General features: G+C 45.1%; 1 protein-coding gene across 2 annotated transcripts in view; it reads right to left on the reverse strand.

The window, feature by feature from the left end:
* DCBLD2 (discoidin, CUB and LCCL domain containing 2) overlaps positions 1 to 12,081 on the reverse strand; it is a 54,379-nt gene extending 42,298 nt beyond the window's left edge. Inside the window, exon 1 of one of the 2 annotated variants that reach the window (XM_074807311.1) lies at positions 11,979 to 12,081. Coding sequence is in view for 1 of the 2 variants with exons in the window: in XM_074807304.1 (XP_074663405.1) it covers positions 1,034 to 1,148 (115 nt within the window). In the remaining variant the exon portion in view is untranslated. Of the gene's footprint in view, positions 1 to 1,033; positions 1,277 to 11,978 lie in introns of those variants that run through there. The other variant, XM_074807304.1, reaches the window with a different exon arrangement.
* Between the last annotated feature and the right edge of the window lie 1,003 nt (positions 12,082 to 13,084).

The following is a 13,084-nucleotide window of genomic DNA, read 5'->3' on the forward strand; positions in this document are numbered from 1 at the left end:
GCTGGAAATAATATTAAAAGGTAAGTCAACGTGACTAGCTTGCTCTACGGACATATCTGTGACCTTTTTCCATTCAAAAACTTGATTGAAATGTGTGCTTAACAGCACAGTGCACATATCTCCAACTCCCTTTGTGCATTTAAATAGAGCATTTGTGACATTCAAATGTATTTTCATCTCGACACGTACAGACAGCGATGTGAAAGCAGAGTTGCATTTCCAAAACAAAGCAAGACCAGTGCAAGACGAGGAACTGAAAACCGTAAAATTTCTCTTCTCAACCCCTGTTTGATACCCTGCTATCAAAACAGTCACTCCCACCACCTTCTCCCAAGCATATGATCGCAGTGACAGTTACTGGGGCATCCTCTGATCTTCTGCCATGAAGTGACCAAATTGTGCCTCGCAGTTTTCAAAGCGCTAAAGCCTAATCAGTAATTCCACCCGAGGAGGAGAAGCCTCACCGGTTTCTCTAAACAAAACAAAAACCACCCCAAGCCTGCCTATCGCACATTCCGGACTCGCCCCCGGACACGCTTCTCCCCACTCCCGGGTCCGTGTGTTCACTCCCCGAGCCCGCACACCTCCGCCCCCGGCTCACACGGAGCCCGCCGAGGAGAAGCGGAGGGGCCCCCCGCGGCCCGGGCTGCCCCCCCACGAACGGGGGGTCGTTCGAGCCGACAAGCCCCGCCAGACCCTCCGCCTCCGGGCGGCCCTTGTGCCCCCAGGCAACCTCCGCAGCCGCCGTCCCGCCCCCCGCATACCTCCCCGCGCCTGGGGGTGCCGGAGGGACCCCCCCCCGCTCCCCGACGGGACGGGCACCCCGCAACGGGGGGCGGGGAGGGAGAACAGGGGGGTCCAAGAACGGGGCTCTTCTTTCACCCTTTGTTGGCCAGGGCGGGGGGGCAGGCTCGGGGCTGTGGGGCCACATGCCGGGGTGAAGAGCGCAGAGGTGGCGGCTCGCTCTCCCCGCAGCAGAGCCCGGGGGGTCGGTTCCCCTCACCCGCGCGGCCGCCGCCCCGCCCGCACCCACCTTTCTGCGCCCCGGTGCCCCGCGGCGGCAGCAGCAGCAGCAGCAGGAGGCTGAGGCGGAGCGGAGAGGCCGCCGGCCGGGTCCCCGCGGGGCGCGGCGCCCCCAGGCTCACCATGCCCCGCGGCGTGGCCAGCGCGGCCGGCGGTCCCCGGGCATGGCGGGCTGCTCTGGGGGCGGCCGGGCCGGGCCGCGGCTCTGCCCCGGGGCCGTCAGCGGGACGCGCCAGCCAGCACCGCGCCGCCAGCCGCCCCCCGCCGCCGGCCCAACCGCTTCCGGGGGCGCGGCGCGGCCCCGCCGGGCTGCCCCGCTTCCTGCCGGCCCCCCCCCCCCCCCCCCCGCCGGAGGCGGCCCCAGGCGCCGGGGGAGCCGCGAGGTCCCGGCGGCGGCGGCGGCCCCCGCAGAGCCTGGCGCCCCCGCCCGTCCCCAGACCCGCCGAGGGGAGCGCGGGCGGCGCCTCCGGGGCGGCCTGGTCGGGGTTAACGGCCCCGAAACGCAGCCCCGGGCAGCCGAGCCCTGAAGCCCCTCTGTATTCCACCTCCGTCCTCCTCGGCGAGCTGGCCAAGAATATTTCGCTTTTTTTTTTTTTTTTCCGACGTAGAGATTAAGCGAGGCGAAATTGCCTGGAAAAAACAAAACCCCTTGGAAACACGAGCACGGCTGTTAACAGAAGAGGATAAACTGGTGTGGCAGATCTCCCTCCAGAAACGCCAGCTCTGCTCTAGAAAAGCAAGGGATGGGCCATGAAGTCCCAAGGCGTTGCAGTTCCAGTTACTGTCACCTAGCTTGTGGACATTTGCAGTGTGTCATCGGAGAGGCTTGCTTCGGGAGGCTAAATTCACCCATGGGGAACAAATAACTTGGGGAAAAAAAGAAAAAAACAACAAAAAACAACCCACAACCTTTCAAGTTTTAAAATCACAACAAGGCAGGAAAGCATATTTGAACAGACTTATGGGAGCTGTTATTGTACCAAATTAGTTCCCCATGGTTGTCAGAAAAGCATATTTGGGGGGGAAAAGCACCCTAAGCACTGGTAGGATCAAAGTATCACCTTTGTAATACCATCAGCGTGGAACAGAGCACCTCATGCCATGTCTTTCAGTGGCTGATGAAATAAATGCAGGTATTTTTCAGATGCCAATGAAACATCATGTCCACACTCCCATAGCCACAGTCCCAGCCCCGCGTCCTCCCGGCAAGGCTGGAGGGACAAGGGGAAGGGTGGGAGCAGCACCCACAAGGACATTGTTTCAAGTTTCTTTCAGCTTCAGAACTGAAACCTTCTCAGCCCTCCACTGACCACGCTCACTCTCACCGCAAGGCAGAGGGGATCCACAGCTTCCAAAGATCAGATTTGGGACTCCACAGCTTCCAAAGATCAGCCTCTCTGACAGTGGTTCACCCCTTCTGCCGTGGAAGGGCTGTTGCAAGTCAACCCCCTGTCCTGGTGGTGTCCAGCTCCAGTGGTTCCACTGTAAAAAGTGTCTTAAGGAAGAAATCGTTCTCCACATCCTCTCCCAAACAGCTCTGTGAAACAGGTACTGCTTTCCTGACCAAGAAAGTGTCCAGCACTGACCTACACCGAAATGGCAGAAAGAGCATCTCAGGAATCAGCCTCACCAGTCCTTAGAATTGCCTGAAGAACTATTTAGATGATGTTTACTAATGGTTTTAGCATTATTGTTACGATGCTGAAAACTGAACGACATCCAAGTCTATGCCCAGGGCTTATGAAGGCTTCTTTCCCAGAGAGACATGCAGAGCATTCTCTCTCCTCCCTGAGCATATCAACCATACCACTTGTGCCAAATCTTGCAAGAATCTAGAATAATTTGCTTGCTCAGACTAAAGAAAGCAAAATTTTGATGCACATTCTTTACTTGTTTGGCCCACAGTTGTGCCAGAGCTGCCAGGAGGTGACTTCTCATATCTTTAGGGAATGGTAAACATGAGAATTTTAGTACATTTCATATTTTTCTCCTTTTGAAACCTTTTTAGCAACACACGAAGAGACCCCAATGAAAGCAAAGTCAATGGAAGGATATCTCAGATGAGGCTGTTTTAAGTCAGCTTGTGAGATGTTATAATCACCAAGACATCCTGCAACGTGTAATGGAAGAGGAATCGGAAGTAATTTATATGCGTTCCTTTGTCTTCCATTCACCAGATACAGAAGTTCGTGCCGCAGGTCACGTGAAGCAGCTATATCACTACAATAACATCCTTTCTGTACTACAGAGAGCACATTCCCAAGATCACTAATCATTAGTGGTATTTGTTGTGTACTGGAAAAATTGCTCCTTGAATCATTCGTGGCTTAGTACTGCCCTGCATTAACAGGAGCATCTGAACATCCTACACATAAATCAATAACAGGCTCTGGTAGACCTGACAGAGGTTTCCTCCTGTGTTATTTTCTGTTGTGAAGGCTGTGTGGGGTGTTTTGTTAGCTTGATTTGGCTGTTCTAAAGGTTTTTATTTGTTCATGTAAAAAAGGATATCTGGATCTGTGAGAGGGCTGATTTCTAAAAGGGGTGTGAAAACTTGCAGAATTCCTAAAAGCAGCCAGAGGCCAAATTTGCTTAATCTGTCTTGGAAGTTTGTCCCAAAGCCACATTCCCTGCCCACATGGTTTATGTGGAGCCCTAGGTTACATATTTTGCAAAGGGAACACCATCCTGATGGAAGTGGTGACAAACTATCAAAGGCTGTACACCCTGAAAGCCTTAAAGGTGTATGAGATCTACGGAGCCAAAGAATTAGGAATGTGGCTCCATTAGCAATGCAACTGTTTGGATGGCTTAACACACGCTTTTTATGCAACAAAAAAAATCTGGAGAATTAGGTAAATCCAGATGGTCTCCATGGCTTTCAGAATCTTCCTTCTTCTAAGAAGATTTCAGCACAAAATTGAATAGACCAGCTGCAGAGTACTGCACATTTCAGTCCATGAGCATTCCCAGGCATCTCCTCTGGGGGAAACAGAACTGTATAATAAAGACTCCATTTTAGTTTGTGACAGAACTGTCCCTGTCACCAAATCAAAACAGATACAGAATTAAAATGTTGTGGGAAGCAAATACAAATATAATATCATACGATATCAATATTATAAGGCAAGTTGCCAACACATCTTAAGAAACCAGCACAAATACTTTTTTTCAAGATGGTAAGACAGAAGATCAAAACAATTTCTTACTGCTGATAGAAGAATGCTTAGCCGACTAAGCACTTCTGTGATGTTTTCTTCCCATTGTGAGTAACTTCTAGAGGTAAATGAAATTATCTTCTCCATCTAGTTCTCTCTTTTCCCTTGAGAGGCTTCTGATGTACAAGGCTTCTTTCCCACCGTAGCTCTCTAGCTTTTACATTCTTTTACTGCATTTCGAAAGCTGAATTCAGCTGGAGGGCAGGGCTGCTGTTCAGAGGGAGCTCCACAGTCTGGAGAAACAGGCTGATGCCAACTTCCTGGAGTCCAACAAGAGCAATTGCAAGGTCTTGCATCTGGGAAGGAATAGCCCCATGCAACAGCACAGGCTGGGGGATGTTTGGAAGCAACTCTGCAGAAAAGGATGTGGGTGTCCTGGTGGAAAACTTGAGTATGAGTCAGCAGTGTGCCCTTGAGCAAAGGCGGCCAACAGCGTCTTGAGCTGTATTAACACACGGGCCAGGGAAGTGATCTTTCTTAAGACTTCATCTGAGTACTGTGTCCAGTTTTGGGCTCCCTCCAGTACAAGAACAATGACATACGGGAGAGAGTCAATCAGAAGGTCTCCAAAACGGTCAAGAGCTGGAGAACATGATGCACATAAAGAAGCTGAGATTGCTGGACATCTTCAGCTTGGAGAAGAGGATGCTAAGGGGAGACCTTGCTGCTGCCTACAACCACCTGACTGCAGGACAGGATTGAGAGATAGGATGTAGCCTCTTCTCAGAGGGGCACGGTGATGACACAAGAGGCAACAGACATAAATTGCAACACGGTAAATTCCATATTCCAGATAAAAGGGGAAAAAATACCATGAGGGTGGTCACACACTGGAACAGGTTGCTTGGAGAAGTTGCAGAATCTCCATCTCTGGAGATGTTCAGGACTGCCCTGGACATGGCCCTGATCAACCTGATCTGATTAGACCTGTTTTGAGCAGGGAGTTGAACTAGATAACCCCTGAAGGTCCCTTCCAACCTGAATTGTACGATTCTAAGGCACCAGATAATGTACTATGGAGGAGAGTCCTGCAGTGACAGGGCATGTTCTAAATAAGCAAAAGAGATTTTCAGCTTTCCAGTTTCTGTAGTTACTTTCCCGTGTTCTCTAACTGAAATAAGAATTTATTCTGAAAAGGTTAGTTCTTTTGACCTTGAAGAAAAGGAATAATGCATTTAAAGCAGACAAATTATCGACTTCGTAATATTAACACATTAGATCTTTGCTAGCACCTCCATCCTCTTACGCCTTAAATCTTCAACTGTCACATACGCACTACATTTTTTATGTGACAGTAAACAGAAAGGCCCACCCACCCAGCTGATACAATGTGCATCTAAGGGCCATATGTCTCCTTTTTGATGTTGGCAGACACCTGAAGGTTATTACTAGCCCTGTTCCCAGATAATCACTTGTGAGCAAGTCCAGATCTGTACTCAGGTTCACAGTTACTCTCTGCTATACACTGAATTATTAGATCACTTTACCTCTTTTTCCAGAAAACAAATTCCACTGCTCATGGCGAAATTCCAGCCAAAAGAGTTATGCTACCTGCTTAATGAGCATATTCTTAGAGTTGTTTAGAATACAGCTACAGTGGCATATAGTCAAATTTGGCTGATAAATTTAGAGGTCTTAACAGCAGAAAAATGGGAGACAAATGCCTCACTCTCACACATTACCTTTGTGGAAGTGCTTTCTAAAAAGTCCAGTATGTAGGTTAGATCTTGCAATCTGCTGGGACGTCACACTTAAGTGTGCAAATAATTTCAAGCATATAATACTCAAAACTAAACTAAATTGCAGAATTTTCTTTAGCCAAAATGTTTTCTAGCTTTTACAGGAGTTTAACAAGAGCAACGTTCACTCCAGAGTGAGGGACCTGAATAAGGTCTTCTGCTCTATTTCAGTTCCTCCTAGTAATCTTGTGAAGCTGTGTTGGATTAAACACTCCTGGATACAGTGAACCATCCAACAGATATACTGAAAATGTGAACTTCTTTACCACAATACAGGGATATCTTGGTGCCACTCTAAAAAGATCATTTAATGTTAAAGGAAATCTTTAACTTCTGTGTTCATTAGGTAAGTAGCCCTTTTACCTGGGAGTGGATAGATGCAGTGTCCTACCTATGAATAACTGGATCCTGCTCAGTTTGACATATGCCATGGAAAAAACATGCCATCTCTAAAACCGTCCATATAGTATATAAAGGGATTATTCACTGAAATACAGCTTCATAATTTAACAGCTACAACAACACTGGAACAAACCCCCACCCTTTTCTTATTAATTGTTAAAGTATTTGAATTAAAACAAACTGTTATTGAAAAAGTTATTGTTCTCCTTTGCCGTAATTCTGCTTTTTGGAAAATGCATTTTAATAAATGGTTCCACAGTATTTTAAAACCCATGAGAAACTCTAAGTAATTTAAGCTATCATGAGTTGTACAGAATGGAAACATCTCTGGCGCTTCAGGAGTTTACATGCTATTTCAAACGTTAATTTATTAACTCTTGTTACTACTAACCCACAGCCAAGCTGAATGGTTGGTGCCTGATCCTGCAAACACCTCCAGAATCCTGCAGTATGCTCTGTGGCATTAGCTAAATGTGAGGTACTAAAAAAGGCTGTGGGATCTAGGCCCTAAGATCTAGCTTTTGTTGTTGTTGGCTACTCATTTTCATCTCATTTGGGATTTCTAGTTTTTGTTGTAGCTTTCAGTAAAAATCCTTCTACTCCCATCTTTATTTTCATTTTTAATTTGTTCCCATTTTAATTGCCTATTATGCTGATTTTTTAAAGAATAACAACAAAGTCCCGGTTGCAGAATGGATTTGATTTCATCCTTTTAGAAAGGAAAATGCATATTGATTGTGTATTATTCACATCAATGGATGTAATTAATCTCATCCTCAGAAACACATTTACAAAACCACCATGATATATTTACCTAAGGTTAATTTTTAATTCACTTCAGATAGAAGCCTCATGACTGTACGTAAAGTACGTGTATTTGACACTCTAGATAGTTACTTGGTTGCTCATTGGTTAGTGTTTTTAAAAGAGAATAAACACTTAACATTTAGTTACAGGTTATTGTGGTAAGAAACATCAGTTAATTTTACTGTGCCTAAAGTCATTAGCAGGGAAAAATGGTAGCATAAATTCCAAGAACAATTTTCTTTTACATTTTTACTGCATTGTATATGTGAAGCAATTCAGGGATGCTGGGGGGAAAAAAAGCTATTTTTTGCTTATTTAAACATGGTAACATAGAGAAGGAAAATATTAGGGAGGATCTCACCATCTTCTACCCTTGAACGAGTTCATGTTTATTGGATCAATGCCCAGTACTACTAAGATCCTTCGAGAAAAACAGTTAGAAAAACATTAAAGATGAATTGTGTCTTGTAACTATGGGTTTAGTACTCTGGAATAAAAGCAGTATTTTGAAGTCCTGAGCAGTCTAAATTCCCCAGATGCAGTGAATCCTGTGGCTCAGTAAAAGCTCAAGGAGGAGACTATGATTACTATAGGATAAATTCAGCACATAAGCACAGGCAGGATTTTCACAGAATCGTCGCAGAATCATCGTCTAGGTTGGAAAAGACCTTGAAGTTCCTCCAGGAACCCTGGAAATTTTTGTTGTTTTGTGTTGTTTTTTGTTATTGCCATCACTTGAATGCTGGTAAGCAATGACTGTGCAAGAGTTTCGAGAATCAAAATCCAAATTTTAGAAAAAGAAATAATTTTAAAAGATGGCCCAAATCAACCAGAAAGTTTGATAAACTGAAAAAATAGAAGAAAGACTTGCACACCCTGGCCCATATCTTAAAATAGCATTGTGTTTTCAGCCCTAGTGTTTTTTGAAATTTATGACTGGCAATACTCAGCTCCCTAGCCCCTTTCCATTTTCAGCTATATGAGGCAAATATGACACACAGGGGATCACTGTATTGAACATCAGAAGGTTAGAGCAGTAACAGACAGGCTTCCTGAAAGGAGGCATAGCAACACAGATGTGCTCCTTTTTCCTGGGAAGTCCTGGACTGAGTGTGTACGTGCAGTAGTTCTGTTAAGTGATAGAGGAGGCGTGGCATCCTAGCCTGCTCTAGCAAAGATGAAAGGTAAGGAATCCTGGTCAAAAGATTGAGTAGGAGTGTGGTCAATACTTTTCTGTTTATTTCCAAATGTTAGGAATAAAGGTCTGCAGGTGTTTTTGTGTTGAGAAGGAAAATAGTGTCTTACCAGAGAAATTGAAAATATATTCTAAGCAGAATGGCTCAGTAAAATGTTGTAGATCAAGAGGGTCTTTTCATTGGGTTTGGTGTTTAAAATAAGACCATTAAGTACATGATTATATCTCAGTGTAAGCAGAAATCTCCCAGCTTGGAGTCCAATTCAGTTCAAGAGAGTGTCAAAAATGGTGATGGTTTTGGTGGCAAGTTATACACTGAAATATGAAGTCCTGTCTCTTAAACAACTTTACAGCAACAGGAGAAGGGAAAAGAACTAAAATAAAAACACTTCTTTCACCAAGACCGTGAAATCCTCTTGTACCCTCTCATACAACTTGTAACAATGAGAGTCAATCAGCAACACTAATATTTTTCTTTTGCCACCTCCAGCATCCCTAGCAGCACTGGGACCTTCATTTGTATGCCAATGTGCAGAGAGTTCCCTAGGATGTTTTTTTATGTTTCAGTAACTGATTTACATTCTATCTGCTCTAATAAAGGCCAGATGATCACCTCTATTATGCAAATAAATGCATGGAGACAGCAAGGAAGTCAGTATCTTGAAGTGGCAGAAGGAACAAGTGCCATTCTGTTCAGGGTGCTGCTTCTCTCTGTCCCTCGACCTTTTAATAGCGTTCTTGCTTGCAAATTTGTATTCAAGGGGAAGGGTACAGTCAACTGGAAGGTGATGAATTCTGTTAGAAAGACTTTATGTCACAATTGAGACTCAGCTTACACAGGGAAAGATACACTGGGTATATAAAAGGTCTTCAATAAGTAAAAGCCTCGTTTAGGCTTTTAGTGCATGTAAACAATAGTTTAAACGAACAGGCTTAAAATCCATTGGCTGTTAAGCTAGAGAAGGAATTATTTTAATGAAATGCAAGTAACTAGGATATCTATGCTTAGGGAAAGAAATCATCTTTGTGGTCCTCCTCTGGACTCGCTCCAAAAGATCTTTGTCCTTCTTATGTTGGGGACCCCGGAGCTGAACACTGTACTCCAGTTCCTGGAGTGCATTGATAGTAACTTCCTTCTCCAAGTGACAGAGGACGCAACAAGGAGAGGTGCTATCCTGGACCTTGTTCTCACCAACAAGGAGACGCTGGTGGGGAGTGTGAAGCTCAAGGGCAACCTTGGCTGCAGTGACCATGAAATGGTAGAGTTCAGGATCCTGAGGGCAGTGAGGAGGGAGCACAGCAAACTCGCTACCCTGCACTTCAGGAGAGCAGATTTTGGTCTCTTCAGGGATCTCCTTGGCAGGGTAACATGAGATAAAGCCCTGGAGGGCAGAGGGTTAATATTCAAGGATCACCTCCTCCAAGCTCAGGAACTATGCGCCCTGACAAAGAGGAAGTCAGGTAAGAACACCAGGAGGCCTGCATGGATGAACAAGGAGCTCCTGGACAAGCTCAAACACAAAAAGGAAGCCTACAGAGGGTAGAAGCAGGGACAGATAGCCTGGGAGGAGTACAGAGAAACTGTCCAGGTAGCCAGGGATCAGGTTAGGAAGGCCAAAGCCCTGACAGAATTAAGTCTGGCCAAGGACATCAAGGGTAGCAAGAAGAGCTTCTATAGGTACATTGATGATAAAAGGAAGACTAGGGAAAATGGGGGCCCTCTCCCGAAGGAAATGGGAGACCTGGTTACCTGGGATATGGAAAAGGCTGAGGTACTCATTGACTTTTTTGTCTCAGTCTTCATCAGCAAGTGCCCCAGCCACACCACCCAAGATGCAAAAGGCAAAGGTGGGGACTGGGAGAATGAAGAACTACGCCCTGAGGAGAAGGACTTGGAGGTATTAGTGGATGGAAAACTGACCATGAGCCAGCAATGTGTGCTCACAGCCCAGAAAGCCAACCGTGTGCTGGGCTGCACCCAGAGCAGTGTGGGCAGCAGGGCGAGGGAGGGGATTGTCCCCCTCTACTCCGCTCTTGTGAGACCCCCCCCTGCAGTGCTGGGTCCAGCTCTGGGGGCACCAACATCAGAAGGACACGGACCTGCTTGAGCGGGTCCAGAGGAGGCCACGAAGATGCTCGGGGGGCTGGAGCAGCTCCCCTGTGAGGACAGGCTGAGAGAGTTGTTCAGCCTGGAGAAGAGAAGGCTCTGGGGAGACCTTAGAGCGGCCTCCCAGGACTGAAAGGGGCTACAGGAAAGGGGGGAGGGACTCTTGATCAGGGGGTGTACAGATAGGATGAGGGGTAACGGTTTTAAACTGAAAAAAGGGAGATTTAGATTAGATATAAGGAAGAAGTTGTTCCCTGTGAGGGTGGTGAGGCCCTGGCACAGGTTGCCCAGAGAAGCTGTGGCTGCCCCCTCCCTGGCAGTGTTCAAGGCCAGGTTGGACGGGGCTTTGGGCAACCTGGGCTAGTGGAAGGTGTCCCTGCCCATGGCAGGGGGGTTGGACTAGATGGTCTTTAAGGTCCCTTCCAACCCAACCCATTCTATCATTCTCTTCTGCCAGTGTCAAACAGATGTGGTTCTACTTGAATGGGTTCATTTCTGAAGTTTAGCCCATGTTAAAGGAAAATGCTTATGCATGGCTTATCATCTCATCTCTTGCTAACACTTCCTTTTATCTTAGGGGTGCTGATCATGATTTTTTGGATGAACTGTTCCCTTTTCACCCTGTATTGAGCTTGAAATTTGTGGTTTCCATTTCAGGCCTAAAGAGGGACTTGCGTGCCTGAATCATTCTTTTGTTACATCCCATTGTCTTGATGAAAAAACGCACTTCTCCATACAGACCTTGCTTGCATGCCTGCTGACAGAGAAAACACAAGGTATAATGAGAGGAACTCACAACTGGTTCAGCCTGGAAACCTCACAGAAACCTTCTAAGGTCTTTTCCAACCTAGACGATTCTGTGATTCTGTGATTCTGTGAAACAATTGCCCTTACAGTCAGCAGACGTTTTGCCTAGTCTGACACATCAGGTTTTGGCCCTGTACTTCCAATAAAAAGCCCCTCCCAGAAGACCTGAAACAAAAATTCTGAGATTAATCAATATCATATTTATGTATAAAACAGACTAAGGGACACTATTTGACCTTTTGGTAACTGACCTACTAACAAAAGCAAGGTCTCACAGGATTCACTTCTTCATGCTCAGTGTGGGGCAACAAGCCAGTTTAACATCTGCTTAGTATTCATTGCAAAGCAAATGTAGAATGCTGACACCATTAATCAGCTTGTTCAAGTGAATAAAATGTCAAAAGCTGATGTAAGAAAGCTTGGCTTTAAAAGCAAACGTTTCATATGGATCTGCATGGGCCCATCTAATGATGGATTAGTTAACCCTGGAAGATGAAGAATTACTCCAGCCTAATGTTTGAGGGGGGAATGCACGTAAATCTAACAATGTACACAGAAAGACTGTGAAGAAATTAGAGATATGGAAGCTAGTTCTACAAAAATCCATCACCTACCATTAGTGCCTCAAACTTCAGTATGTGATATTAAACAGAATGAATATAAACCATTTTGAGTCCTACCCGCAGGTTGCAAGCTGTGCCTTAAAAATAAGCTTTTTCATTCACAGAACTGCTAAATGGTAGGTGGCATTTCTTCCTCCTTCCCGTCCTTTGCTGAGCCACAGACAGGAACAGTACCTGTAAGACAGAAATTAGCTGGAATTAATTTCAGTGGAACAGGTGCAAAGCAGTGCAGCAGTACTTGAAATCTGGGGTTAAATTATGGGAGAAAACTGAGGAACAGTCAGTAAAGGGTGCTGTTACTTCCTTTTTTAATGAGGAGTAGAACATCTGTCAGGGAAAGAGGAGGTAGGGAACACAGACCCATGGAAGCTACAGATGGAAAAAATCTCTGCTAGCCAACTTAAAAATGCAGGACTTATTCTATTGCTTTGTCAAATCTGCTTTTAAAAATACAAGGCTTTTCTGCTTCCACGATTCCCTTTGGAGGATGTCTCTGAACAGTAGTGTATTTTGGTCTCAGTGTATTTTTTCCCAATACCCTTTTTTTTTAACCTGAATTTCTTCCCATAATTACTAGCACATCCCTTTGTAACACAATAACAATTCACCTCCCTCAGTAGCCTTCACTGCCTTTCTTTTAGGGTCAGATTCTGTTATGTCCTCTCAGAATATTGTGCCCTAAATTTGGCCCATTGGAAATTATCAGGATTATTCAAGGGGTAGGGATCTAGCCTTAAAGAATAAAGTGGGTATCACTGGAATAGGTACAATGTGTCTTGAAAAAAATGAGACAAATGTTTTTTCATTGGGAAGAAAAGACTATGTATTGAATGAATCACCTCTTCATTACTTTAAGTAAGAGACTTGGTAAAGAGAGTTGCCATCACGTGTACTGAAAGATGTGCTGTTCTAATAGAAGAAATACATTATTTTTCTGTTGTAATGTTTTTCACTTACCTTGGGGAAGGAAAAAGCTTGACAATTTACTGTAAAGTGCTGTTGAGTAGGGACTGTGGTCTTTGCTCCAATTAGCTAAAGAACAGCAGTAGCATAAAATAATTTGGGGCCTGATGATCATGGGTTAGATCAGATCAATATAAATGAAATTATTTTAAATAAAAAAAAAGCAGTGTTGGAAAAAAAGAAGACATTTTATACAACTA

The sequence above is a fragment of the Strix aluco genome, chromosome 2, assembly GCF_031877795.1.
Source record: "Strix aluco isolate bStrAlu1 chromosome 2, bStrAlu1.hap1, whole genome shotgun sequence".
Classification (NCBI taxonomy): Eukaryota; Metazoa; Chordata; class Aves; order Strigiformes; family Strigidae; genus Strix; species Strix aluco.